Source organism: Bombina bombina, chromosome 2, assembly GCF_027579735.1.
Source record: "Bombina bombina isolate aBomBom1 chromosome 2, aBomBom1.pri, whole genome shotgun sequence".
Classification (NCBI taxonomy): domain Eukaryota; kingdom Metazoa; phylum Chordata; class Amphibia; order Anura; family Bombinatoridae; genus Bombina; species Bombina bombina.
In genome coordinates this window covers 1,013,271,787-1,013,298,336 of record NC_069500.1, presented here as the reverse complement: position 1 = coordinate 1,013,298,336, position 26,550 = coordinate 1,013,271,787, and the positions used below count along the sequence as shown (strand labels likewise).

General features: G+C 34.2%; 1 protein-coding gene across 1 annotated transcript in view; it reads left to right on the top strand.

Moving 5' to 3' along the window:
- SEC24D (SEC24 homolog D, COPII coat complex component) overlaps window positions 1-26,550 on the top strand; it is a 196,443-nt gene that overhangs the window by 122,430 nt on the left and 47,463 nt on the right. Inside the window, exons 11-13 of the mRNA XM_053703594.1 lie at window positions 1,085-1,209; window positions 19,443-19,634; window positions 22,863-22,956. Coding sequence (XP_053559569.1) covers window positions 1,085-1,209; window positions 19,443-19,634; window positions 22,863-22,956 — 411 coding nt within the window. The remainder of the gene's footprint in view (window positions 1-1,084; window positions 1,210-19,442; window positions 19,635-22,862; window positions 22,957-26,550) is intronic.

Here is a 26,550-nt window from a genome sequence, read left to right as displayed (position 1 = left end):
CAATTTCTGGTGCACCCCCTTAATTTAGTAAACTGAAGCTTGCATTTTATTATTATGATAGAATAAAATCATCTTGTTGTCACAAAAAAATACTTTCATTAATTTTCTTATAATGTGAGGATATTTGACTGTCTATCTGGCTATCTGTCTATCTATCTATCTATCTATCTATCTATCTATCTATTGTCTGTCTGTCTCTCTGTCTGTCTATCTATATATCTATAAAATCAAACTAGGTCTAAAAGCACACATTGATACTACCTACAGTACTAACTCATAGACATCTGTCTACATTCATGTACCTATTTTCACATTATTAGGATAAGCAACACATGGTTATATTGTGATTTATTTATTAAAACTGTTTTTATATTGTATACTACATTTAAATATATTCAAGGCCCATATACAGAGATGGCAGAAGCTCTGTTTATTCCAAGAAAATTGTTTGTGACCAGAGGTCACAATTTAAGGTTGGAGGAAAGGAGATTTAATCTCCTGCAACGGAAACGTTTTTTCACTGTAAGAGCAATAAAATTGTGAAACTCATTACCAAAGGAGGTAGTGAATGCCAATACCCTAGATACATTTAAAAATTATTTGGATACATTTCTATCTATAAACAAAATTCATGGATATGATTGCTAGTATTAAATTGGTCACCTTTTAGTGGGATTATTTAAGCTTAACTGGAGCTTTTTGTATATATTTTAGATTTGTATAGGTTGAACTCGATGGACTTCTGTCTTTTTTCAACCTCATCTACTATGTTACTATGTTAACTATGTTATATAAAAAGGCGCGTTTAAGGTCTAAATGAAATTCGTCTTTGGAAGCAGTTACACTGAAGGTGTATTTGAAAATATTGACTTTAAAATGTCTATTTCCTGTGTTCTGTGCTTACATCCCTCTATAACACTGTACATTTGTATCCATCAGCCATAGGTCTTATTATTTTTATTTATCTTTCTATATGTTCAAATGTAGCTGCATATTGTTTTCAGTCTGTTTTCTTTCTGAATAGGATTTACATAGTGTGTTAATAAAAAATATAACTGTCAATCACTTTTGTTTTTTTAAACAGAACAAAAAGCCATCAAATCCACCAGCCTACATCTTTATGATAGATGTTTCCTATAATAACATAAAGAATGGTGTTGTCCGTCTAATATGTGAAGAGCTGAAGACGCTTTTGGATAAACTTCCAAGGTAAAAAATATATAAAATTGTATGAATAGGATTCAGTTGTCATTAATAAGTAGAAAAGAACAAATCATTTGATTTCTTAATATATTTTTGTTGTGTTATTGAGATGTTCTCAGTACAGATTTTGCCTTTGACAACAGAACTGTTTCCAGTTTAAAAACATTTTTTAGAATAAAAACTAGTGCAGAATGAAATTTGACTGATACCAACTATAAGATCTTACTATTTTTGGCTCTGTGGGACATATGCTGCATAATGAAATATATGTTAATACAGTTGGTTCAGATTAATAAATTTATGATATATAAGTAGTTTTCAACTTTTTAAACAGATGTTTATTTTTCATATATACTGCAAGTGATTATCCAAATACACTCACATCTAATACTGTTTTTTGAATCTTTGCTGAATGTGGTAGCACCATCTTTTGTCAAAATTTAGTACTGCAATAAAGGAATCGGCACAAGTGATGCAGCATGAGTGCTTGCTTATTACACACAAAATGTTTCTTTTTTGTGTACCCATCACTTACATTTAACCTTTTTTTTTGTTCATTTAGAGAATTGAAATAAATATACTATGGATGTACTATGGCATGTAAGCATTACCAGGTTTAATTTGTAAGATTAGCAATTCATGTTGGACTGTGAAATTAGCGTCCATGTTCTGCAAACCATGGGCTAGATTATGAGTGGCACGTTAACTATTGCGCGTGAGCAAAAAGGGGTTTATCACGGGTGTTTTTACGCGTCGGAAGTAGTGTGCGTATTACATATTTAAAAGTAAATGCGTTCACTCGAGCGTGCACGTCAGGATGACACGACTTTAGAGCTCTGGTTAACTGTTATACTTGAATAAAAAGTTGCACAAAATACATAAAAAAAATACATTTAAAAGTACAGTTACACTCATAATAATATTAATTTTTTTTAAATGCAATAAAAAGTTATGTTTATATGTGTGTTCATATATTTATGTATTTATATGTGTATATATGTATTTATATACATCTACACATATAAACACATTAACTATGTATGTACTGTAACTCCAATGTTCTTTACATAAGGGAATATGTTCTATGTATTTATAAATAGATGTTCCTAAATCTATCTATATATATAGCTATACCTACAGTATAAATAATTATATATATATATATATATATATATATATAGGTATAGATATATATTTTACCATAAAAACATCATATATATGAATGATAAAACAAAAACTTTTCTTTCACTCATGGTTAGTGTTTGGCTGAAGCCATATATTATCAATCAACTGTGTTTACTCTTTTTAAATCATAATGACAACAGAAACTACCCAAATGACCCTGATCAAAAGTTTACATACCCTGGTGATTTTGGCCTGATAACATGCACACAAGTTGATACAAAGGGGTTTGAATGGCTATTAAAGGTAACCATCCTCATCTGTGATCTGTTTGCTTGTAATTAGTGTGTGTGTATAAAAGGCCAATGAGTTTCTGGACTCCTGACAGACCCTTGCATCTTTCATCCAGTGCTGCACTGACGTTTCTGGAGTCATGGGGAAAGAAAAAGAATTGTCAAAGGATCTGTGGGAAAAAGGTAGTTGAACTGTATAAAACAGGAAAGGGATATAAAAAGATATCCAAGGAATTGAGAATGCAAATCAGCAGTGTTCAAACTCTAATCAAGAAGTGGAAAATGAGGTGTTCTGTTTGATAACATACTGCATTCATCTTGCCATCAATTCTGACCAAATTTCCTGTGCCTTTATAGCTCACACATCCCCAAAACATCAGCGATCCACCTCCGTGTTTCACAGTAGGAATGGTGTACCTTTCATCATAGGCCTTGTTGACTCCTCTCCAAATGTAGCGTTTATGGTTGTGTCCAAAAAGCTCAATTTTGGTCTCATCACTCCAAATGACTTTGTGCCAGAAGGTTTGAGGCTTGTCTCTGTGCTGTTTGGCGTATTGTAAGCGGGATACTTTGTGGCATTTGCGTAGTGATGGCTTTCTTCTGGCAACTCGACCATGCAGCCCATCTTTCTTCAAGTGCCTCTTTATTGTGCATCTTGAAACAGCCACACCACATGTCCTGTATTTCACCTGAAGTTATTTGTGGGTTTGTCTTTGCATCCCGAATAATTTTCCTGGCAGTTGTGGCTGAAATATTAGTTGGTCTACCTGACCGTGGTTTTTACAGAACCCCTAATTTTCCACTTCTTTATTAGAGTTTGTACACTGCTGATTTGCATTTCTCAATTCCTTCAATATCTTTTTATATCCCTTTCCTTTTTTATACAGTTCAACTATCTTTTCCCGCAGATCCTTTGACAATTCTTTTGCTTTCCGCATGACTCCTAATCCAGAATCGTCAGTGCAGCACTGGATGAAAGATGCAAGGGTCTGTCAGGAGTCCAGAAACTCATTGACCTTTTATAAACACACTAATTACAAGCAGCAAACAGATCACAGGTGAGGATGGTTACCTTTAATAGCTTTTCAAACCCCTTTGTGTCAACTTGTGTACATGTTATCAGGTCAAAATCACCAGGGTATGTAAACTTTTAATCAGGGTCACTTGGGTAGTTTCTATTGTCATTATAATTTAAAAAGAGTAAACACAGTTGATTGATAATAAATGGCTTCAGCCAAACACTAACCATGAGTGAAAGAAAAGTTTTTGTGTTATCATTCATATTCTCTGAAAAATGGCCAAGAAATCATAAATTCTGCCAGGGTTTGTAAACTTATGATCACAACTGTATATATAAAATATGTATTTATGAATAAATAGAACATATTTTGCTATGCAAAGAACATTGGAATGTGAAATATTAATATTTTATGCCGGTTTAGCACACTTGGCTAAACGCAATCAAGTTTGTGCACCATTGAAGTCTATGGGGAATACGTTAACGTAGTTGTGATATTATAACTTAAGCTTTTTGTAAGCATCAGGTTAGCGCACTTGTGTAAACTTTTTACTTTCAACTTGTAATACACACGCAACCTGACACGTACTTTAAATATTTGTTTCAGATGTATAGTTGCATAGCCATAGGAGGCTACTCTCGCTGCCCACAGCCTCTTTTCACAAGCAGACAGATTAGCTTTAAAGGGACACAAAACCCATTTTTTTTCTCTTCATGATTTAGAAAGAGCATGCAATTTTAAACAACTTTCTAATTTACTTCTATTATCTAATTTGCTTCATTCTCTTGATATACTTTGCTAAAAAAGCATATCTGGATAGGCTCAGTAGCTGCTGATTGGTTGCTGCACATAGATGCCTCGTGTGATTGGCTCACCCATGTGCATTGCTATTTCTTCAACAAAGGATATCTAAAGAATTAATCAAATTAGACAATAGAAGTAAATTTGAATGCTGTTTAAAATTGTATTCTCTACTTGAATTATGGAAGATTTTTTGGGGGTTTAGTGTCCCTTTTAATACTTAGCTATATGGCTAATATAAGAGATAAAGCAACCTGTTACAGGACCTTATATTCTTCCTCTGAAACTTCCAATTGCTCATTTCTTCTATCCTGTCAGTATTTATTTAGCTGATATTGTAAGCTACATTTACAGAGCGTTCTCTTCAGCATCCTCTCTGGCATTTTTCTTCATTGTTTTCAGCTCACTTATCATCCATCAATCACAGAACCAGCTGCCTAGAATAATATAGAAACTGCTGAAGCCAAACCTGCTGGTAAGGCAGATGAAGCTGGAGAAGCTTGAAAGATCTCTTAATGAATTTTGGTCAGTTGTTTAGTAGTCAGATGCTTTTAAAAAAGACAGATGGATAATCAGTTTGTGACAATATATGAACAAAACAGCTTACGCTTTACTAATTTTCCAGTTATGAAATGTGTCTCCAGCAGACAGTAGGTTTAGTGGGATCTCTTTTTCTTCATCCTCTATTGTTTAGTTATAAATGTCCTAGACAAACCTTCTAATCAAGGCGCAAGCCCTGTTACACCGCTTACCACCCATACATTTCACTTTTGAATGCTTCTAATAAAAGCTATAACTGTTTTTAGTTTGAGCTTTTACTGTGCATGTGCACATGAAGCATATCTATATATGTTTCAAGCGCCAGCATTTTAAACAGTGTACCTGCTTTGATAGCTGGCAGTGACTGGTGTCATGTAAATAGAGTCATTGCTAATGCAATGCAAGGCACCACCAGCCCTCTGAGCAGACACAGTGTTTAAAATGCAGGTGGAAGAAGCATATTTAGATATGGGTCATGAGCACATGTACAGTAAAATCAATTACTTAAAACAGAGATAGGTTTTACTAGTATATATTGAAATGCTCTAATATGCACTATACTGTATATGATTTAGTTTTGTCTGAAATGTCCATTTGACTCTTTCCTTACCTTGTTTCACATTCCATTAATCAGTATTAAAAGTTCTATCATCGATTACAATCTACTAGTTGGCTAGCGTAGTGTGAAAAATCAGTTGCTCAGTTACATATTACTGGTATAGTTTTGTGTCCAGGGACGAGACTGGTCCTTTTGGGTAGTAGAATTTTGAGCGATCTTAAAATATAAATGCAAGGCTACATAGAGAAGTAAAATTGTAAGGTTACCATTGTAATATATGTATCTTTTCATATATATATATTGATTCACCTAACTAATAGTGACTGGGGAGACAATCGTATATTTTAATGGTTGTGTTGGAGTGCATTAGAGACTTCTTTAAAATAGATTTTAACTAAAGAAAGAAAATAGCCAATGCGTAGTGAAAATACTTGTTACAAGCTTAGACACAGCAGAGTGTGGTAATTAAAAGCCTTCAAAGAGGATTGAAACAACTCAGATACTGATAACATCATATCGGTGACAGACATGCCAGCTCTTTCCCAGAACAGCTTTAATTGTATCTTGTGCAATTAAAATGAAAAAGGTTGTATCAGTAAAAAAGGAATGTGTCACAAAGACTGAGAAATGCTTATATCATGTTGTTATTACTGGAAGTTAACCAAAGATTTCTATCATTACCTAGGCCTGTGAAAAAATTCAAATTCCACGAGCAATCAAATCTTATTTCTTTGACATTGTTGCTCCACTAAAGAAAAATATATATGCACAATATTAACGTTTCAGTTCTAATGTAATTGTGGGTTTTTTTCTTCATATAAAGTGGTTTATTCCAATCTCATTATATGCATTTTTCCCGTCTCCTGATACATATTTGAGTGATAACAATCCAAGTGATAAGAACATTTCCATACTAGGAAAAGTTCAGATCGGATCTAAACAAATAGCGTGAAAATCGCCCATGTGATGCATGGACTGAAATGGCTTTGGAACAATTTTATTATGTTACACATGTGCAATACACTGCTTAAGGGTCACTGATGCCATTTTAGATGTATAAATCAATGTATGGTCTAGATTCAATAAAGATATTTCCAGTATTATATCTATATGTATTAAACAGGTACATGATATCTCGTACAGCAGCAAACAAGACCTGCAGGAAAAGAGAGAAAACAGAAATCATGACCACAACATCTAGAAATGGTGTTCAGAAATCTCATTTTTAAAGGGACAGTCTAGGCCAAAATAAACTTTCATAATTCAGATAGAGCATGTAATTTTAAACAATTTTCAAATTTACTTTTATCACCAATTTTGCTTTGTTCTCTTGGTATTCTTAGTTGAAAGCTTAACCTAGGAGGTTCATATGCTAATTTCTTAGACCTTGAAGCCCACCTCTTTCAGATTGCATTTTAACAGTTTTTCACCACTAGAGGGTGTTAGTTCACGTATTTCCTATAGATAACACTGTGCTCGTGCGCGAGAAGTTATCTGGGAGCAGGCACTGATTGGCTAGACTGCAAGTCTGTCTAAAGAACTGAAAAAGGGGCAGTTTGCAGAGGCTTAGATACAAGATAATCACAGAGGTTAAAAGTATATTATTATAAATGTGTTAGTTATGCAAAACTGGGAAATGGGTAATAAAGGGATTATCTATCTTTTAAAACAATACAAATTCTGGTGTAGACTGTCCCTTTAAAGGGCAACTCAATGCAGTAGAATTACATAATTAACAAATGCATAATAAAAAGACAACGCAATAACACTCCAAATTTCAAATAAGCAGTAGATTTTTTTTCTGACAATTTATTTTTTCTCCCATTTTCCGGCCCCCCTGTATCATGTGACAAACATCAGCCAATCACAGACTACTATATGTATACAATGAGCTTTTGCACATGCTCAGTAGGAGATTGTTCCCAGAAAGTGTAAATTATCAAAATTTGATAATGGAAGTAAATTGGAAAGTGTCTTTAAACTGCATGCTCTATCTGAATTATATATTTTATTTTTTTTTACTTGAGTGTCCCTTTAACCACTTAACCCTGTAGGTCGTCAGTCTTTCACAAAGCCCCAATACATGCTCTGGAAATAATGCAGGTCTTGCTGATGTCGGCATGACCGTGCTATACCTGCATGCCTCTGAAAGTGAAGCATGCAGTATTAGCACAGCTTTGCCGCTATAGGCGGAGCTGCTCTAGTAAAAACCTTTTGCCATCCCATCCTATTTATTGACAGCCTAGTTCAGTTGCATGGGTTTTCACATAACACAATTTTTAGGATTTCTGTTTAATCTTCTTGCAGTAATAGATATTCTACAAAGGCAAACCTTGTTCTGTACATTGAGGTTTGGAACATTTGGCAATATTTAAAATCTCATCCTTAGAAGTTTCACAATGTGTACAATGTGAGAACTGTTAAAATCTGGTATTAGAATATATGTTGCAGCCGCTTTATTTTTTGAAAATTAATATACCACACTGTTCTTTCTGTTCCTCTTGATTTTAGATCAAATTCTCTTAAAAAAAAAAAAAAATCAGAAAAGGAGGATTTTTTACTGAATAAAAAAAAAAGACTGTTCACGTTTTTATATCAAATATAGGGCTAGATTATGGGGTATATTTAACATAGTGCGAGCGGACATGATACGATCTAGTGTATCATGTCCGCTGCACATCGATAAATGCCGACAGCATTTATCATTGCACAAGCAGTTCTTGTGAACTGCTTGTGCAATGCTGCCCCCTGCAGATTTGCAGCCAATCATCCCCTAGTAGGGGGTGTCAATCAACCTGATCATATTCGATCGGGTTGATTTCTGTCCACCGCCTCAGAGCAGGTGGACAAGTTATGGAGCAGAGGTCTTTAAATCGCTGCTTCATAACTTCTGTTTCCAGCGATCCTGAAGGCTCTGCGGAAACAACGGGCATCAAGCTCCAATGAGTGGAGCACTATTTATTGCACCCGCTCACACATTTACTCCACCAGAAGTAAGCTTTTTGCGCGTGTCAGGTTGCGTATGTATTACAAGTTAAAATTAAAAAGCAGAATATTATTTATTCTTAAATACATATATATATATATATATATATATATATATATATATATTTGTAAAATATGTATATATAACATATATATATATATATATACACACATACAGTATGTATGTATATATATATATATATATATATAAATTTATATGTGTGCATTGGAGTCAAGTAGCTGAAAACATAAAAAATCATAATTATGCAAAATATTTCACATTCCAATGTTATTCGCATAGGGGAATATGTTATTTTTATTTTTAAATAGCATTTCATATATATATATATATATATATATATATATATACACACACACATACATACACACACTTACAAGCACTCAGCTAAGATTAAAAGCAAAAATGAAAGAGTTAGTTACATCATCTCGCGAAATGGGACAAGGGGGTCTGTCAGAGTATAACACTCAATGTCAAGGCCCAGAACTGAAAGCAAACCTCCCAGATATAGCAGGCTGCTGATTAAATTATTTGTTTCAGCTGGTAAGCAGGTGAAGCCAGAAATCCAAAGTTGCAGCAAACTGAAAAACCCAATATTCTTAGCCTGTGATCAAGCCATCTGGTGGCAAAGAGGTAAGACAACAGGCTGGGAAAGAACAGCAGCAAAAATAGTAACAGGTCCCAGGTTCAATTCTAGGCTGGATCATGACAATGGGGCCCATCTATCAAGCTCCAAAAGGAGCTTGATGGCCCGTGTTTCTGGCGAGTCTTCAGACTCGCCAGAAACAGCAGTTATGAAGCAGCGGTCACAAAGACCGCTGCTCCATAACCCTGTCCGTCTGCTCTGAGCAGGCGGACAGACATCGCCGGAAATCAACCCAATCGAGTACGATCGGGTTGATTGACACCTCCCTGCTGGCGGCCCATTTGCCGCGAGTCTGCAGGGGGCGGCGTTGCACCAGCAGCTCTTGTGAGCTGCTGGTGTAATGCTGAATACGTATCCAGCGAGGTCTGGCGGACCTGATCCGCACTGTCGGATCAGGTCCGCCAGACTTTGTTAAATAGAGGCCAATATGTCTGTTAATACATATATATACATATGTACACACTTATACATATATATTTAGATATGTATCTTTATGTTAAAGCCCTAACACCTGAGACCTCATATTTTTGAGCCCTTATAACTATTTTATGCAATTTAATTTAATAATTTCTATTAGACCGTGTTATTGTGAAAGTAACTGTACTTTTATGTGTGTTTTTGATGTGATTTGTGCAACTTTTTAGTTAAGCTTAACAGTTAACCAAAGCTCTGCTGTTGCACTATCCTGACGTGCGTTAAATTCAATGCACTCAAGCGAACATGTTTACTTTCAACTTGTAATACGCGTGCTATTTCTGATGCGCACAAAGAGCCGCGATAAACCTCTTTTTGCTTGCGTACAGCAGTTAGCGCACCACTTATAATCTAGCCCGTAATATATATAATATTATCAGTAATATATATATATGTTATAGGTAAAGTCAGATATTGGGTAATCCTAGGATTACCCGGGTAAAACTGACATTAACCAAATGACTGTGGGTAAAGCCAGATGTAAGATCATAAATCCCCTCAGAGTGCATGCGCTTCATCGAGTCACCACATCATACATACATATGATGCACTGTAATTCGGATTATCCTAAGTTATGAAGGTATAATCTAGATTTTATTAAAGACACAGAGACGAGTATTTTGCATTCTCTCTCTTTACTACTCAAATGCAGTTTTTTAAAGTATAGATAAAAATACAATAAACTGTCAAAATTTTGAAAATGAGACAGTAAAACAAATAACATATCAGTGACCAATGAAATTAGAGAACTGATTAAACTAAAACCACATAGCCAATCAGGTTAGTAATGAATCCTATAAACTGTCCAATATACAGTAAGATATCCTCTTTCTTTGTAACTGTAGAAGGAAACAAGAAGTCCATAATGAGGAAGTAGTTCCAGACGAGAAGACAGCAGACAACCATGAAGAGAAGAACTTTGAATTGAAGAATCATCCATGAAGAAAACTCCATCTTATCAGGAAAGAATGAAAATCCTCTTGAAGACTGTATAGAATGAGGAAAACTATCTTGAAGTTTCGTCTCTTCACAGAGATGAGATGGAGCAAAACCACTTAGGATAATATCTTTATAGTTGATTGGTAACTGAAATAAATATACAAGGTATGTTAGTAATAAGATAAAACAAATAAGGGTGGGAACAAAACCATATAATAATATAATCAGAGGAGGGAAAATACTCGTCTCTGTGTCTTTAATAAAATCTAGATTATACCTTCATAACTTAGGATAATCCGAATTTTATTACAAGACCAGAGACTCATATTTTGCTAGTTTAAAGCAACTAACAAAATAAATTAAGCGAGGCGTGTTCAATGGGTTTAAAGTAAAATTGTTTAAAAATAGAATCAGAAGACCAGTCAGCTGCATCCAAGATTTGTTGAAGGGTGGCAGCTTTCAAAAATGCTTTAGAAGCGGCTGATCCTCTAACAGAGTGAGCGGAAAAAGAAATATCAATACCTGCTTCACTCATAACCCATTTAACCCACCTGGCTATAGAAGTAGAGGATACAGGATAATGAGGAGGAATAAAAGATAACAACAGTTGATTGGAAGTAGGAATACGAAAAGAAGAAGTTCTGCGTTCATACTCTTTGAGACATACAACCACACAGAGAAGAGGTTCAGAAGGTAAGTAAGGATAGAATATTGAGGTTGAAAAAGATTTAGTTCTTTTAGATATGAAGAAAGTAACACCTTCAGGGGTAAAACGTTTAGAATTAAAATCTAAAGCTCTAACATCAGAAACTCTACGAAAAGAAATTAAACATAAAAGGGTAGCCAATTTAGAGGTAAGTTGTTTCAATGATAAAAATTCATTAGAAGGCCAAGATTTAAAAAGAGAAAAAATAAGATCAACATCCCAAAAAGAAGAATATTTAGGAGTCGGAGGTCTTTTGAGTTTGATTGCTTTCATTAATTTACAAATTAAAGGATGTTGACCTACAGGAAAATTATTTATAAAAGAATGTTTAGCCGAAATGGCAGATCTAGAAACGTTGATGGTTCTGTAAGCTAAACCTGAATCAAAAAGTGAAGTTAGGAAATTAATGATGTAGATTATATCTGTTGAAAGGGGATCCAGACTTCTTTCCACGCACCAGCCAGACCATCTGGTCCATGCGGAAAAATAGCATTTTTTGGTCCCGGGGGCCAATGAATCTGCGAGGAGTTCTTGAGCTTGTTGTGATAAACCTTGGGGAAATGAAGATTGCCCGAAATTGACCATGCTATGAGACGAAGAGATCCTTGAAGAATAAGTTCGTGAGGAAGACCTTCTGGATCTGACAAGAGAAGCGGAAAAACCGGAAGAAGAACAGGATGGTTGACAGATAATTCTAGAAGAGATGGGTACCAGGGTTGAGATGGCCAAAGGGGAGTGATTAGGAGAATTGAAAGAAGATCCCGACGGACTACTGATATGGTTCTCTGAATCATGGAGAATGGTGGAAACGCATAAGCTGTCTGGAGAGGCCAGGGGTGGAGAAATGCATCGATCGCCAATGCCTCTGGATCTGGACGCCAACTGAAATAAGGACAAATCTGATGATTCAGTCTCGAAGCAAACAGATCCATTGAAAAAGGACCTCTGAGAGATTGAAGCGAAAGAAAAACTTGGTGATGAAGTTTCCAATCGCTTGAATCTGTCAGATATCGAGATCCCCAATCCGCCGCTATATTGGATAAACCTGGAATGTATTCCGCTTTTACAGAAATATTTCTGTCCAAGCAAAGATGAATGAATTCTTTCGTAATAATTGACAAATCCCTCGATTTTGTACCACCGAGGCGATTCAAATAGCGAACTGCAGAAATATTGTCCATTCTGAGTAAAATGGACACAGGAGAAGAACTTTTGACAAAACTCTTGACTGCAAAAGAGCCTGCCAAAAGTTCTAAGCAATTGATGTGAAAACGCTTTTCGTCTGAAGACCATTTTCCTCCTGTGATTGAGGGACCACAACGAGCGCCCCAACCCGAGCGACTGGCATCGGATTCTATGATAAGATCTGGAGATTTTCCGAAAATGGCTCTCCCGTTCCAAGCTTCTATATGGGATAGCCACCATAAAAGTTCCTCTTTGGCTTCTGAAGAAAGAGGGATTTGATGGGAATATGAAAGACCTTTTTGGAGATGAAAAATTTTTAAACGTTGAAGTTCCCTGTAATGAAGAGGAGCAGGGAAAATAGCCTGAATAGAGGATGAAAGTAACCCAACTATTCTGGCTATAGTCCTGATGGGAACCAATGGTAAAGAAAGGGTTCTTGAAATCTCTTTCTTGATATTCACAATTTTTTCTCTGGGAAGACTTAATGTAGCTTTCGAAGTGTCTATTTTGAAACCTAAAAAGGTTAGAGATTTGGTTGGAAGGAGAACAGATTTCTCTTTGTTGATCAAGAAACCTAAATTTTCTAAAATGAAAGTAGTAAGTTGGAGTTGAGAGTTTAACGTGGCAGAGTTCTGATTCATAATCAAGATATCGTCTAAATAGATGATGAGTCGAACACCTCGAAGACGAAGCCAAGTAATTATAGGTTTCATTATTTTGGTAAAAATCCAAGGGGCTGAAGATAGACCGAAAGGCATGCAAGTGAAACTCCAATACTTTTCTTCCCAAACAAAAGTTAGAAATTTCCTGTGTTCTTGAGCTACAGGAACTGTCAGATAAGCATCTGTCAGATCTAATCTGACTAAAAAATCGTTGTCTAAAAGGCAATCTCTGAGAAGATGAATACCTTCCATTTTGAAATGTTGATAAGTAACAAAGGCGTTTAGAGATCTTAGATTTATAACTGGACGAAAAAGGCCGTTTTTCTTTTTTACGAGAAAAAGATTGCTGAGAAAACAATTTTGAGGATTTAAAACTTGTTCTATTGCTTGTTTTAATAAAAGGTTTGAAATTTCGTTTTGAACCAAATTTCTGTCTGAAACAGAAAACTTTATTGGAAGGGGAATAGAATTTTGAAATGGAGGAGAAATAAAATCTATAAAAAGACCTGAAACAGTTTGAAGAACCCATTGATCTGAAGTTATCATGTTCCAATTGTGAGTGAAAAGAGATAATCTGCCTCCTATTATGTTTTGGGAAGAAACCTGAGGAGGAAGAAAAAGAAGATTTACCTTGAGGTGTGCGGGATCTTTGCCTCGAACGTTGAATTCTTGGGTTCCAGAATCTTCCTCTAGATGGAAAGAAGCCTGAGGAGACTGGATTCTGAAATTGTCTCTGATTGTGAAATTGTTGAAAGGCAAATTGAGACCTGTTTGGGAATGAAGCACGGCCGGGAAAGCGGCCTCTACCTTTCCCAGCCTGCTCAGAAAAACGATCTTGGTGAAAGATCTTTTTCATTGATGTTCTCACTTTATTAAGATTGGAGAACGTATTTACATAACTATTTAACTCTTTTACAAAAGTGTCTCCAAACAAAAGGCCATTTGTATCAGAATGAATTTCGTTAATTGCAAAATCGCAAACCCTGGGGTCAATTCTTCTAAGGATATTACGTCTGCGTTCAGTGTATATCGCAGAATTGGCATTCCCTAAAAATGAGAGCATTCTCTGAAGCCATTCTCTAACGATGACTGGGTCTAAAAGAGTATTGTCATAAACAGCTTGTTCAGATAACTCAAAAAGTTTTGCTAAAGGACCAATTGTGTCAAGCATTTTATCTTGACAAATTTTCCAGGCCCTGTCCATACCTTTCTTTAATTTGAAACCTGGGGACCCTATAAATTTTAAAATCTTTGGATCTACTTCAGGGGTAATGTTTGAATTATTGGGAAGAATTGGTCTAGGACATTCAGCCCTCATTTTGTTTCTAGAATCTCTTTTTAAAGGTTGGCGAAGCTGGTAATCAATAAAGTCTGCAATATCAGATGAGGGGCACCATTCTGCAGATCTAGGATGATGTAAATCATCCGCATTAAACCTAGGATTACCTAGACAATCAAAAAATTCTACTTTTTTAGACTCCAAATGTTTAGATTTTTTAAGTGATTTTTTGAATTTTTTAATCTTTGGAGAGGCCAAAGAATTTTCAGATGAGGAATGAGATAAATCATCCTCAGATTGAATTGAATTCAGAGATGAATCTGAATTAATTTCTGTATCTGAACAAATTTCACAATTATCATCATTGGCCAAAGCCTCTCCCATTAGTGACCTCTTGGGAGTAGAGGAAATAGCAGGTGTTTTTCTTCCTTTCCTGCAAGGAACAGTAGAGCCAGAAACAAGTTGGCGAGATTTCTTTACCAATTTTTTACTCGTTTTGATACCACTTGAAATTGTTCTTTTTCTTTTAGTAGCCTTTTTTGAAGAATTATCAATTAAAAATGTAATTTTTTCCAGCATAGAGTTCATGGAGGTATCAATCATTTTTTGTACACTCTCACAACTAAGTGAAGGGTTAATGTCTGGGGATTGAGACATGTTGAATAAAATATAAATAAAAATTTAAATATAAATTTTTTATATAATAATGTTATGAATAATAAAATCTATAATATATTAAAATAATAAATTCAACTATTTGGACTTTCTAATAAAATAATATAAATAGAAATGACCCCAAAGTATGAAATAAAACAATAAAATTGAGGATATTTAAATGTAATGAAATTAAGTTAACAGTAGATGGAGACAAAACCTTGCAAAAGTTTAAGCAGTAAGGTAAAATTAAAGAGTAAACAATCCGGATCGCAACAAAGTATTTCTCAGCCCTCACAGTAACGGCAAACAGCTGTTATAAGGAAGAGGGCGGGAAAATACGCAGCTGACAACTACGTAGGAGAAGGGAGATATTGCGCATGCGCAACAAAGCCGACAACCACAATATGGAGGTCGGAGCTAGCGCAGGAGAAAGGGAAACGCCGATACTTAAAACAGGAAGGGAAAAGGTAAACGAGCATAGAAAAAGAAAAAACACTGCAAGTAAAAAACAATGCAAGTAAATTAAAACAACCGACGAAAAAGAAATATAGAGAATAACCAACGAAATATTTATTTTAATATAAAACGAAAAAGATAAAATAAAAACGAAAAAACGAATAATAATAAATATATTATATAGAAACACTTAATGAAAATAGGAAATAAAATATGATAAAAAGATACAACAAATAATGTTTATTAACACAGAGCGTAATACTTATCTTTTCCTGAGCAGTAAAAGAAAGAGGATATCTTACTGTATATTGGACAGTTTATAGGATTCATTACTAACCTGATTGGCTATGTGGTTTTAGTTTAATCAGTTCTCTAATTTCATTGGTCACTGATATGTTATTTGTTTTACTGTCTCATTTTCAAAATTTTGACAGTTTATTGTATTTTTATCTATACTTTAAAAAACTGCATTTGAGTAGTAAAGAGAGAGAATGCAAAATACTCGTCTCTGGTCTTGTAATAAAATTCCCCCAGCTTCACTATCATTTTTGCCCCCAACTGGGGGGTTTAAGGGGGGTGAAGCCCCCCTTGTAAACCTTATTACTTAATGTTCACTTGGGGTGGATACTAGAGGATTGGCGGAGTGCCCCCCATGAACCTCCCATGCGGAAGCAAAAAGAAATAGTGTATATGGGGGAATTACAGTACAATGGGCTTTACCAACAGCCACTTGGGTAATGTCCATTTTACCTGGGTAATCCTTGGATTACCCAAATTTCATACTTTACCCGTAACATATATATAACAGGAAAAAAACTGAAAGATTGTAATCGACCCCAAAGTTAGCTATGTACTGACTACCTTAGCATTGGTACAGATCATCTGAAATAAACTCGAATGACGTTATTACATACAGGGTATTTTGGTCAGAACATACAAACCAATTGTAAATGTCTAAAAATTAAAATGAATCTGCATGAAAGCCTAGATTGTGAAGCCTAGAAGTAGTTATAGGTTTAATAAGTTGATTGAAATGTTCTGTTATTTGCAACTTGGATTATGCTGCTATGGTTGGAGACACTTGAGCTGAGAACTACATAGTACAGTAATTATGTGTCTCAAAGGTTTCTCCACATGCAACATCTTACCAAAGCTGTGAAATAAGCTGACAAGTCTAGTTAAAAGTGCATTGCCATTCATTACTGTAAATTATGTTCTGCCCAAAGAATCTGTGCATAAAGTTTGGAGTTGAAAGAAAAATGTGTACTTTTTTTTCTGTGAAAATCCTTTGTGGCCTTACTGTGATAAAAGTTCACCATTTATGTGTCATTAAGCATAATGTATCCATTAACAGTTTATTTAAAAAAAAAAGATTTCTTAAGGCATGCAGACAGGTCATGTTTCTTGAGTAGTATAGACCCCTCAAACCCCCCTCATTGCTCTGGATGAGCTAATGTTGGCAGGAGATCATACAAAAATTATGCTGTACTTGTCTTAATCTTTTTCCAGATCTGCACCTCTATTTCATCTTCATCACTATATATTACATGGTTTGCACTATCATACCAACCTATTATTGTTACAGTCATTTTCCCTTTGTTTTTTTTATTTCCATGAAAACTGTTTTCTATCATAATCCATATATGCTACATATTAAAAAAGGAAACCTATCTGTCTAGTAATGTTGTTGCATATAGCTATATTTAAAAGGCTTATTTCTAATGATTAAAAACTGGATACTATTTACAGGAAAATCATGTTTTATTTAGTATTCATATCTATTCTAGCCCATACTGTATGTACTGCTGTGTGAGCAAGCAAAACATACAGCTGTCAAGTCCGAATGTTTAACATATACTGATGCTGTATTAGAAATACTTGCTTTAAATATTACTAGTAATAAGCCCTACATACTTTACAACTAAAAGGAAGCACAAGAAACATCACTGAAATAAAACTCTGTTTATCGTTTATATGCTTCAAGCATTAATATTTAAGTAATAAATGTTGAGTGAAAAGAATCTCATTCTTCTCATACCAGTCCATTGAGTCTTACTTTGCCATGTGTAGGTCATACCCAGCAGGATGCAAGAGGGAGACCATAAATAAAACACATCAGATGGACATCTCTGATACTCAGGCCTCAATTAAGTCTGTGGTCCTACAAGGGCTCATCCCATGTTTAAAAAGTTGGGAGCCATCATTTAAAAAACCTCGCATCCATTGTTAAGGGATGAAAACAACAAATCGTATCGATAATTGTGGGTTGGCAGTAGCATATTTGAAATCATTTTCTGACACATTTTATTATATCATGGGGTGACAATAAACACCATTACCTTAAGTAGTGGATTTCACCCTTTTTAATTTCAGACTTACACCCACCCTGACCACTTGACTAAACCTGAGTTTAATAGATGTTAAACAAAAAGTTCTCAGGTGTTTGATGTAAATATAATCAAATGGTTAAGCAAAAAACTTTAATTCGGTGAAACTTTAGCTATAACTTGCTAGTGACATTAAGCTATAATTTAATGTTATTAGTTATTAGTGTTCACTATTATCAGTTAAAGGAACTGAACAGAAAAGTTGATACTATGTAAGCACTTTTGATAAAGCTGGAATGTCAAGGGAGGGGAGTGAGCTAGTGGAAGCTCTCTTATTTCTAAACTTGCCGCAGTTATTTACTCCAATAGAATTAATGAGATTTGATTTATGATATCTGACCGCAGTTGATTCGATCCTGATATTATACCAGGCATATTAGCATTAGTGACCACCAACCTACTGCTTGTTCAAAGTGTGCTGTATATAGTATTTGGAGGAATGAAGCTGACATCTGTCTTTTAAAGTGGTCTTCATAAATAAAGAAAAAGTTTTTTACTACTGCACAGGATTGCCGAGTATCCTTCATCCACCTTGTATCTATATTAGAAAGTAACTTTAGAAGTGATGCGTGCACAAAACTAATACCTATCAACCACAAGTGATATTATTGTTTGGCGGTACAGCCAGTGTGGAGCTTAATGAATAGTATTAAACCGTGTGATTAAACGTTCCCTATTATATAATACATGCTAACATACTGGTCACCTAAACCTACAGCTACAGTGATTCCATACTGCTTAGACTCACAGACAGTGCGCTGATCTTGCAGTAATAATTTAATTTGTATATAGACCATTGGCAACAATGTATCTACATAAAACACTAAGAGTCGATTTATGAAGCAGCGGATGCTGCTTCCGACCCACTCCGCTTCAGTTCCGTTAAGTTAAGAAGCAGTGGTCCTAAGACCAGTTACCTATACCTATTTGCAAGCACAGTAACTGCTTATACAGTGATCATATCCGGAATATGTAACCGGGGTTCATTACTGCTAGCATTTTAGTTTTAATTTACCCATTTTTAATACTACTCTAAAAAAGTTTTATGTTTTAATTGTTCTATGATGCCAATACCCTAGTTACTATATGCTCACAAGGGTCTCACAAGAGTGCTTACATAGTATCAACTTTTCTGTTCAGTTCCTTTAACTGATAATAGTGAATGTTGTTCCATTGATACATAGCACCTTCTTACCACTGTATATACGGTATTACTAGGCCAGAAAAACCTAATCGGAACGGTAATAGACCCTAATATTATTAAAAGTGGTGCCATCAATTCATATTTCTAATTAGTTATTAGTGACCTGCCTTGGGACACATACTTTTGAAAAGCATATTGAGTCTGTTTATCTTATCTCCCTTACATGTGCCAAATATTGCTATCAGTAAATTAACTCCTGCACTGATCTAAACAATCACTGATTATTTTTTTTTAAGGGCAGAAATTTCTTATTTTATATTTTTCAAAAGCAGATTATTTTCTCAATGAGTTTCTGTTTTCTTTCAGAGAGGAACATGCAGAAGCCTCTTCTATCCGGGTTGGATTTGTAACTTACAATAAGGTGCTGCACTTCTATAATGTGAAGAGTAGTTTGGCGCAACCTCAGATGATGGTGGTGACAGATATGGCAGAGGTTTTCCTTCCTCTACTGGATGGCTTTCTGGTCAATTTCCAGCAGTCAAGATCAGTGATTAACAAGTAAAATCATATTGTATTTTCTCTGGTTTTGTGATATGAATTTGTGTGCTATTTCTTTTAAACAGCCATGTAACAGAATTGTAATTTCTTTAAAATAATGAATTGCTAAATAACTGTATGACACATATAAAATTACAGATATTGTGCCTTACTAGGTTCATATAACATCTCTCTACTCTCAGGGGATAAATTCATATATAGTTTATTTGTGTGATTAGCAACTAATTGGCTAGATTTCAAGTGGAGCGCTAAATTATCGTGCGCCCGCAAACGGCCAATTTTTCCCATTGTGGGTGCGCCATAACTAACCAGCATTTTCAAGTGGCTGGTTATTGCTACCACAAGTTTGAGGTAGCAATTAGCGCTCAGAAAATTAACCAGATGTCAGACCTCTGGTTAATTTTCTATATGTCCCCCAGTTGCCCCTAAACTTAAGTGTAAGTTTTAAATATATATATATATATTTATAAAAATGCACTTAGCAGTTTTTGGGGGCTAAAGTCGGCAACTGTGGGGTGTTAGAAAAAATGGCACTGCAAAGTGTCTTTACATTGTGGTCTATGGCAACTGTGTGTTAACTGTAAATATATATTTATATGCTTATATACATATATATTTATGTGTTAATATGTTTATATACACATATTAACAAATAAATATATATGTATATATATATATATATATTTACATTTGCTGCCCATAGCTGCGTGACTTACCCCTTCACCACTCTAGATCTCATGTCGTGTCTCACAGCATGAGAACGAGGCTCCAATTGGAGCTTATGGAAGAGCGTTCTCATGAGCGCAATGCTTCCATTCAATGCGAAAGTGAGGTTGCCTTCGCATTGCACCTCACCTTTAATACCAGCACACATTTGCGTGCACTGGTATTACAAAGTGGAGCATAAATATTGCTTTAGCGAAAGTGATATTTTGCATTCTATTTATAATCTGGCTCGATGTCTTTCGTAGCTAAATTGTCAAATCTTCTCCAAATTATATCTTATTCAATAAAACCTAATAACTAAAATGTAAGGATGAGTTAGTTTAGCAAATGTCTAAATTAAGAGGGAATGGAGGGACTGGAGCTGCCTAATTTAATCTAGGAAATGTTCATTTTAGTTCTTACCTATTTTATCCTCATAATTTCATCAGGAAATATAAAGGGACATGAAACACATTTTTCTTTCATGATTCAGACTGAGCATATTAATATTGCATTCAGTCCTTTCCACACACTGACTTGTGCAATACAGTACAAAGGGTTACATAGTAACATAGTTTGAAAAAAAGACTTGAGTCTATGAGGTTTTAAGTATGTTTGTGCAATCCAGTGCATTGAGGTCATATTCTTCCAAAATCTTCATACTCCCCTGCAGTTATATGAAATGCTTATTAAAACAACAAGCCTGGGGTTGATCTCTGTCCATTAATAGTGGAATGTTAACTTTGCTTAAAGGAACACTGAACCCAAAATTTTGTGATTCAGATAGAGCATGAATTTTTAAGCAACTTTCTAATTTACTCCTATTATAAAATTTTCTTTATTCTCTTGGTATTTTTATTTGAAATGCAAGAATCTAAGTTTAGATGCCGGCCCATTTTGGTGAACAACCTGGGTTGTCCTTGCTGATTGGTTGAAAAAATCTATCCACCAACCAAAAAGTGCTGTCCAGAGTTCTTAACCCAAAAAAAGCTTAGATTGCTTTTATTTCAAATAAAGATAGCAAGAGAACGAAGAAAAATTGCTAATAGGAGTAAATTAGAAAGTTGATTAAAATTGCATGCTCTATCTGAATCACAAAAGAAAAAAATTGGGTTCAGTGTCCCTTTAAGATTGGACTTCACCCAGTAGATATATTTAAAGCATTATCTGTTAATTAGCACAGAAAATTATTTATTTATTTATTGTTTCTAAAGATAATACAATTTCTGTTAGATTTGTATACCTTTTAATAGACCAGTAGGTTCATAGATAAAGATGTGGCATTATTTAGGTTTTCACAACATCATAGGTATTTCCTTCAGATACCATTTGAAGAATAGATATGTAGGGTTTTAGTCTACTAAAACAATACCTTATTTAGTCTAAGTGATACAGTAAAATATCAGCAGATTTTTATAACAAGCATTTAGGCATTGGAGAAAGCTGTATGATTGTTTTTTGTTTTTAAATTAAATATATAATTCCCTAACATTAGATTAACAGGCTTTTGGGTTACTTAGGGATGGAAAAACTACAACTAAAATATTCACATCAGTCTCAGTGTAATAATTCCTTTTACAATAAAGGGATATTAAATTGACATAATACTCATATACTAAATCACTTTAAAGTCATGTAACATAACTATAAAAAGCTGACAAGTAAAAGTCACCTGATCATCTCTAGGTAAAAAATGAAGATATTTTACCTCAAAATTTCTTCAACTCACAATATTAAGTGCTCTGTGAACAGTTATTCTTCAGTTACTATCATCTGCATATTAAAAAAGAAAACAGCCAATCAGCTTCATCTGTCACACTTTGCTTTACTGTGATCTCATTGGTTTTCACTGAAATCTCATGAGATTTAATAACAAAATTCTTTAAAATGAGGAGGGAAATAACATGAATGTGTCTGCACATGTCCGATGCTCACTTCCTTACAAGTCCTGGGAATCCTGATTGACTGCTTAAAGTCCCCTTTGAATAGAATGTGACTACTGCTGAAATTTTGTGGTAATTTTTTTTTTCATAGAGATGTTCAGGTGGTATTTTCAATTAAATGTTTTACAGCTATGCTGCATCACTTTCAAGGGCTTCAACATTTGGGCATCATGCCCCTTTAAACAGTGCTCCTATAGTAAAAAAAAAAAAAAGAAAAGAAAAAAAAAAGAATGAGCACTCATGGAGATAAGAGAGCAGACATGTATTAAACTGAAGTTGCATTCTACTTCTTCTGAGCATGAGCAAAACAGACTTACTTTCTCTAGCATTATCTGAATAGTAAACCAGCTGAAGTTACTCTAGTAGATTTATGGCATCAAGCTAAATTAACCTTATTGTAGAGACCACAGCCTCCTTGTAGGGCTGTCACAGGGAATAATGGACCCTGCACAAATGAAGTTAAAAATAAGAAATAAAAGGTGAAGTCTTTTCAAAACGATATTTGGATATTTCCAATAGCAATTTCACTATTACTATTTACTATTACTATTATTAAATATCAACCATTATTTCTCTACAGCTTACTTGATCAGATTCCAGAGATGTTTGCAGATACAAATGATAGTGAGACTGTCTTTGTTCCTGTAATCCAGGCTGGCATGGAGGCACTGAAGGTTGGTATGTCTATTTAATTTGTACATATAAGATAGGTTTTCTTTTCTTGTGATAGCTACTGATAGAAATAAAAATTAAAATCAATAAACCGTGGTATTTTTAATTTTATAATACTTGAACAATTTGTTCTAGCTAAAACTGTAATTCAGTATTTTGCTGTGTTCCTCTTGAGTATAGAAATGTGTCCATTTTAAGTTTGGTTCTGTTCATCTCAGATGAGATTGAGCCCAGAGAAGTCAGCGGCGCTTCTGGACAGTGTTGATGTATGGCTTCTGCTTAGCATAGTAAAGTCCTAACTTACATCTGTGGATCCAGCAGGGAATATTGTTGACTGACAAAGGTTTATTAAAGTATTCCTGAGCTCATGTCAGGATATCTATTACAGACTCATGACGGTTTTTGAGACTTCTGAGGGATCGGAGATCACAAGCATTCAGAAGTGGTTTTTGGCCTTGCCCTTTACGCACCGAGATTTGACCGGATTAATTGAATCTTTTAATTATATTGTGCACTGTAGAAGGTGAAATGCCCAAAATCCTACCAATTTGTCTTTGGGGAATGTTGTTCTCAAAGTGTTGGATTATTCACTGACATATATGTTGGCAGATTAGCGAGCCTCGACCCATCCTTGCTCTTGAAGGACTAGGCCTTTTTTTTCATACTGTCCAAACTTTTTTGGAATTGAGGTTGTATTTGCATGTCTATTGAGTTGGTCACAGCTGAAGGTGGCATGCACAAAATAATTTTTTTGATATCCTGTATTGAAGTAGCAGCAATACATTACTGGGAATAAGCTGTTTACATTGTTAAGCCAATAAGAAGAGACATATATGTGCAGCCACCAATCAGCAGCTAGCTCCCAGCTCATGGGCTTTCCTTGATATACTTTTCATTTCAACAAAGGATACCAAGAGAACAAAGCAAATGGGATAATATAAGTAAATTAGAAAGTTTCTTAAGATTGTATGCTGTATCTGAATCATGAAAGGAAACATTTTGGGTTTCATGTCCCTGTAAATAATACTTGCCATAAAATGTAAGATTCACTACATTTGAGTCATATTCATATTGTCAATTTAAACTTGGTTTATGTTTGTAGAAAATAGTTAATATAACTCTATTCTCTTTAATTTTTATCTGTTCTGAACAGTACAGAAATTATGAGGGAAATATTCTATCACAAGTTAATTAGTTGAATTGCATCTTAGGGAATTTAAGCCAATGTCCCGTTAAAGAAGCAAAATTTATTTTCAGAAAGAGGAGTACTGCTAAAAATGTGCTAAAGTTCCAGCAGAAAGTCAACTCCGTGGCCAAGGATAGTATGGTGAACATATACACTCTGTTACCTGACTGATATTTATGATACTTTATCAAAAGAAAGTTCTATTTTAGTTATGTTCTTTTTCCTAACGGTGTCAAGCATAAGAAACATCTGTGAGAAATGTATATCAACCATCTACATACATTTTCACAATACTAGATCATATAGTGAAAGTTCTTGATCACTATCATACAAAGTAATTTGAAAAATATAGATTTGTAATTTTCCTGGAATTAATAAAACAACCATTTTGCTAAGGGACATACAATGATTGCATTTGCTATGGTTTGTTGGACCATATGTTAATGTATTCTTTTATCAGGTTTTATAAGTTTATTCTACTTGTATATACAATTACTGTTTGTGGGGGGAAAGGGTTTCCAGATAGCAATACTAATGGTTTTCATAGGTGTCTGAATATTTGTTTTTCTGGGTGGGGTAGAGGGAGAATAACAAAAAGCAAAATGCTTTGAACATAATATTAGTGGCAACTTGTGCAGCAGGAGATGTTTGTTATACATATGAGCCACCCCATCAGGAAGCCCAGGTTTGTATTTTCTATAAACCACTTGCTGTTAATAATTTCACACAGATCTAGTACTTAAAGGGGCACTGGATCCCTTCTAATTATAATACATTCCTGCTGTCTTGCTATATAATAACATATTAGCCAAGTACTAAATATTTTTTAGCCGATCTAAGCTTGAATTTGCAGAGGGCAAGGTTGGTCACACTGTAATTAAATGGCTTTGGTCATTGTTATCTGCTGACGCCAATTAGGGAAATATATATATAGCAGGGTTAGCCTTGGTCTGCAGTGTGCATTTCCAACTCTGAAAATGAGAAAATTAAATTTTTTAGAGCTAAATTACATGAAAATGGGGCAAAGTTGTTTTACTACAGATAACTAATTGTATATTAATGTTTCAAGGTGTTAATGGTCTCTTTTAATAAAAAAATGTCTTCATGATTGAGAGTAAACACATAAAAAAATCCATAATGTTTTTAAATTGCAGTTTGTTTCTCTTTAAATTGCAGGGGGTTTTTCTATTTGAATGATGGTGTTTTTTTAAAGTGGAAGGATTTTATAATGCTTTCTCTCCATTAAGCTTTATAAATCCATGTAAATTAGACACTAACCTTGTTGAAATTAGCTTAAAAAATATTTCTTCCACTGTATTTTAATTGATTTAAAAAATAAATACTTAGGGAGTATTGGGAAAGTGTTCAATAATTTTATTGAATTAGATAATTTTACAATATATACAGTAAAACTGTTCATTCACCTATTATATATATATATATTATTCACAATGTTATACAAAATAGTACCGGTATTTAAAAAGTGCTATTCAAAAACTTATAATGCCTCATTCTTTCAATTAATTAAAACAAACAATGGAAGATAGCTTACAGTATCCTGAACAGGGCCATCCTTGTTAAGAACATAAAAAATGTTAGATACAGTTTTAATTAGGCGAGTGTTTCTAAAGTATCTAATTATCAATGGGTTCTCACATGGGTCTAGTTCTTTAAACACTGCCATTTTTATGGCTTATTAAAAAACACTTAAAACACAGACAGTGCTTAAACATGCATAATTTGCAAGAGAGTGTCTCATTATATAGACATATAGCCTAATGTTTGTGTCACAAACATGCTGTATAACAATAAAAAAACAAATGGAAATGCAATAAAGATGATTAGTGTGACAAGTAATAGAACATCAACAACGTTGGGAAAATATACAAATTAAATATTAAATATTAAAATCTAAGCATTCAATCTGTCTAAGGTTGATGGAAGTTTCACAGTGTGATAATTTAAGCTTGAAAATTATATATTTGTTTAATATTTTAAATAACACTTTCTAAAGGGCATACATACTGTTTAGATGTATTCACTGTATTGTATTTCTGTGTGGCAAAATATACTTCTATCAAGGAAAAAAGATATAGAGTAATGGCATATAATTGTTGCTTCATATGTCATGCTAAGCACAATACAATATGGTGGTGCTTTTAAAATATATTAATGATAATTATTAAAAATATATACATACTGTAAAAAAAATTATATATATATATATATATATATATATATATACCCTGTATATATATATATATTATTAGGAATTTTTACAGTATCTATAATAATTTTTAATAATCAATATTAGTATTTAATATTTATTATTTTTATAACGCATCCATATTTATTTTTCGGTCTCTTTATTAAGATGCAAACAGAAAGTACACAACATATAAAAAAACTC